Below are 2,464 nucleotides of genomic sequence, written 5' to 3'. Positions count from 1 at the left end.
CATGATGATGTCACCAAAATGCAAATGAGCATGACACCTTTTTCAGGCTTTAGCTATGTGCAGAACACTGGAGTTTCACTAGTAACTAAAGGCAGATACAATATGTAAATACAGAAGAAACACGACATCTCACACTTCACTGCTCTTTAGACTACAGCTGTGTGACCTCTGACCTTTACCATGTGGCACAGCCATCTCTGTGCAGCATAGAGGATCAGGGGCCGACCTGCAGGCTGAAATAAGAGAAGGAGAACTACTGCTGCAGATTTCCAAGAGACAGAGCTCTGTCCTCGCAGTGAGGACTGATCGTAGAAGCAGCAACGTCAGTGAAGACAGGTCTCAACAAACTCACTCAACTGTGGCAGAGTGTTGTGTCAGAGAAAAACTCAAAGAGAAGCTGCAGTAGTTTCATCCAGTTAAAATGTCAAAAACGCCACAGAGACTCAAATCCACAACAAAAAACCACAAAGATTCTTTCAGCTTCTCAACCACAAACATGCAGCTTTTACATCTATATATTAATACCCACTGTTTATTACTCTATGCATGTACTGTATGACCAGGTACTAACAAATTCTAGTGCAGCTGTCTGTTAATGTAAGTGTCAGAAACTGGTAAAAATTACAACACAGTAGAACAGAGTCAAATAAAAGACTCTGGTAAACAAGCTGTCCTGGGGTCTGTTTACATCTGCATTACAATGTGTTATTATCCAGCTGGTAGATCTGTCTATACGGTTCTGGTCATCCTGGATAAGCAGCTGGATACTGGTGGTTGGACTAAAGAAGACACCTGGAGATGTTTTTCACTTTTTCTTGACATGAGACAGATTATTAATCAGCTATCAAGAACAAGGACTCAACACTGAAATTAATCTTTACTGAGGGGCTTGTGGTCACCAGCTTACTGACAAAAAACATAAGGCAAAACACTGTAAACTAAAAATCTTTTAATCAGATGATCAGTTGATTGAAGAATAAGGATTTATGAAGCTGGCAAAAAGGATGAATAGGTAACAGCCCCGTCTCTGAGGACAATGCAATGCTGGACCTAATAGAGTGTGTGTGACCTGTGTAAAGTGATCTGAAATACCAGACGTCCTGGTTTCAGATCTGCTTTCTATTAATAGAATCTGATTCCTGCGATGCATCAACAGTTGCTTCCAGACCAAACACCAGAAAACTATTGTTCTCTCTTCAGTCACATAACTTTCACATAAACATGAAGTCCGCAAGTTACATGTGCAGGTGTTTGTGTGTGTGACTTCTGACCTTCGTTGGTGAGTACGATGAACTTGGACGGCTTGATGACCTTCCCGTCCAGTGTCCAGGTGACGGTGATGTCTGCAGGATCAGAGGTGGTGGCAGCAAGGCGGCACTGCAGCCGGAGCCTCTGCCCTTCTAGCACCGTCACATCATTCAGTTTCTCCACAAACTCCAGCACCTTCCCTCCTCCTCCTCCTCCTCCATTGCTCTTCTTCTCATGAATCCCCCCATCCACACAGTTGTTCACCACCATCTTCCCGCCCTCCCCGTTCTTTTCTGGGCTCGCTGGCTTCTTCTTGTTGGTGAGGACAGAGCGGAAGTCAGCAGCGTTTTTCCCGGGCATCTCAGCTGGCTTGTTGTTATTACTGTTGGCTGCGCCCTTCTTCCCTAGAACAGCACGGAAGTCGACCGGCTGCGAGGAGTTCACCTTGCGCTCCTCCTCCGTCTTGGGTTTGACACTCTTAAGACTGGCTTTAAAATCCATCTGTTGGTGGTGATGGCAGGGCCGGCCTCGCTTGGCTCCTCTCCCCAGTTGCTGTTAAAAGCTTGGCGTCCCAGCAGCGAGCCAAAGTCCAGCTGCTGCGCCTTCCTGCGTCGCAGCTCCTCTTTGCTGCGCTCCCTGGTTTACACACAGTGTCTGAGGAGACCTCGGGGAGCGGTGGCAGAGGGAGAGTCTTGGTTGCCCTCCTTCTTCTTGTCCTCCTCCTGGTGCAGGTATCACAGGTTCTGCTCCTGGTCGGCCTCCTGCCACTGCTGACTGATACCACCACTGCTGCTGCACCTCTGCTCCACGCCTCCTCCTTTGGCACCTCTTCTCAGCACAATGATCCCAACTACTCCTCCTGCTATAGGCCTGGATGACCGAGCATAGGCACAGAAGGAGGAAAAGAGAAGGAGAGAATAAACAGCTGGGTTAAAATCCCCCTGGAGTGAGAGGACAGGCAACACCCCCTTACAGCTCAGAGGGAGGGGGCACGCAATGGGGAGAGAGAGAGGGGAGGTGGGAGGAAAAGGACCTCTACTCCAAATGTCCATGTTACATCACAGGTGACTCAAAGGGCCTTATAAGGGCATGCACCCAGCGCTGCACTCAGATGTAAACAGCGCTGAAACTGGACTCAGAGCACCCATTTCTCCTTCCTCTGGGCTCACTGGAGTCCCAGTCAGCCCAGTTACTTCATAGGACTCTGCTCATTCCT

At 48.3% G+C, this 2,464-nt stretch overlaps 1 protein-coding gene across 1 annotated transcript in view; it reads right to left on the bottom strand.

Moving 5' to 3' along the window:
• Positions 1 to 2,172, bottom strand: part of mylkb (myosin light chain kinase b) — a 36,024-nt gene extending 33,852 nt beyond the window's left edge. The window contains exon 1 of the mRNA XM_020617972.1: positions 1,272 to 2,172. Coding sequence (XP_020473628.1) covers positions 1,272 to 1,749 — 478 coding nt within the window. The 5' untranslated portion in view covers positions 1,750 to 2,172. The remainder of the gene's footprint in view (positions 1 to 1,271) is intronic.
• Between the last annotated feature and the right edge of the window lie 292 nt (positions 2,173 to 2,464).

Source organism: Monopterus albus, unplaced genomic scaffold (genome assembly GCF_001952655.1).
Source record: "Monopterus albus unplaced genomic scaffold, M_albus_1.0 scaffold198.1, whole genome shotgun sequence".
Lineage (NCBI taxonomy): Eukaryota > Metazoa > Chordata > Actinopteri > Synbranchiformes > Synbranchidae > Monopterus > Monopterus albus.
This window is presented reverse-complemented; position numbering and strand designations above follow the sequence as displayed.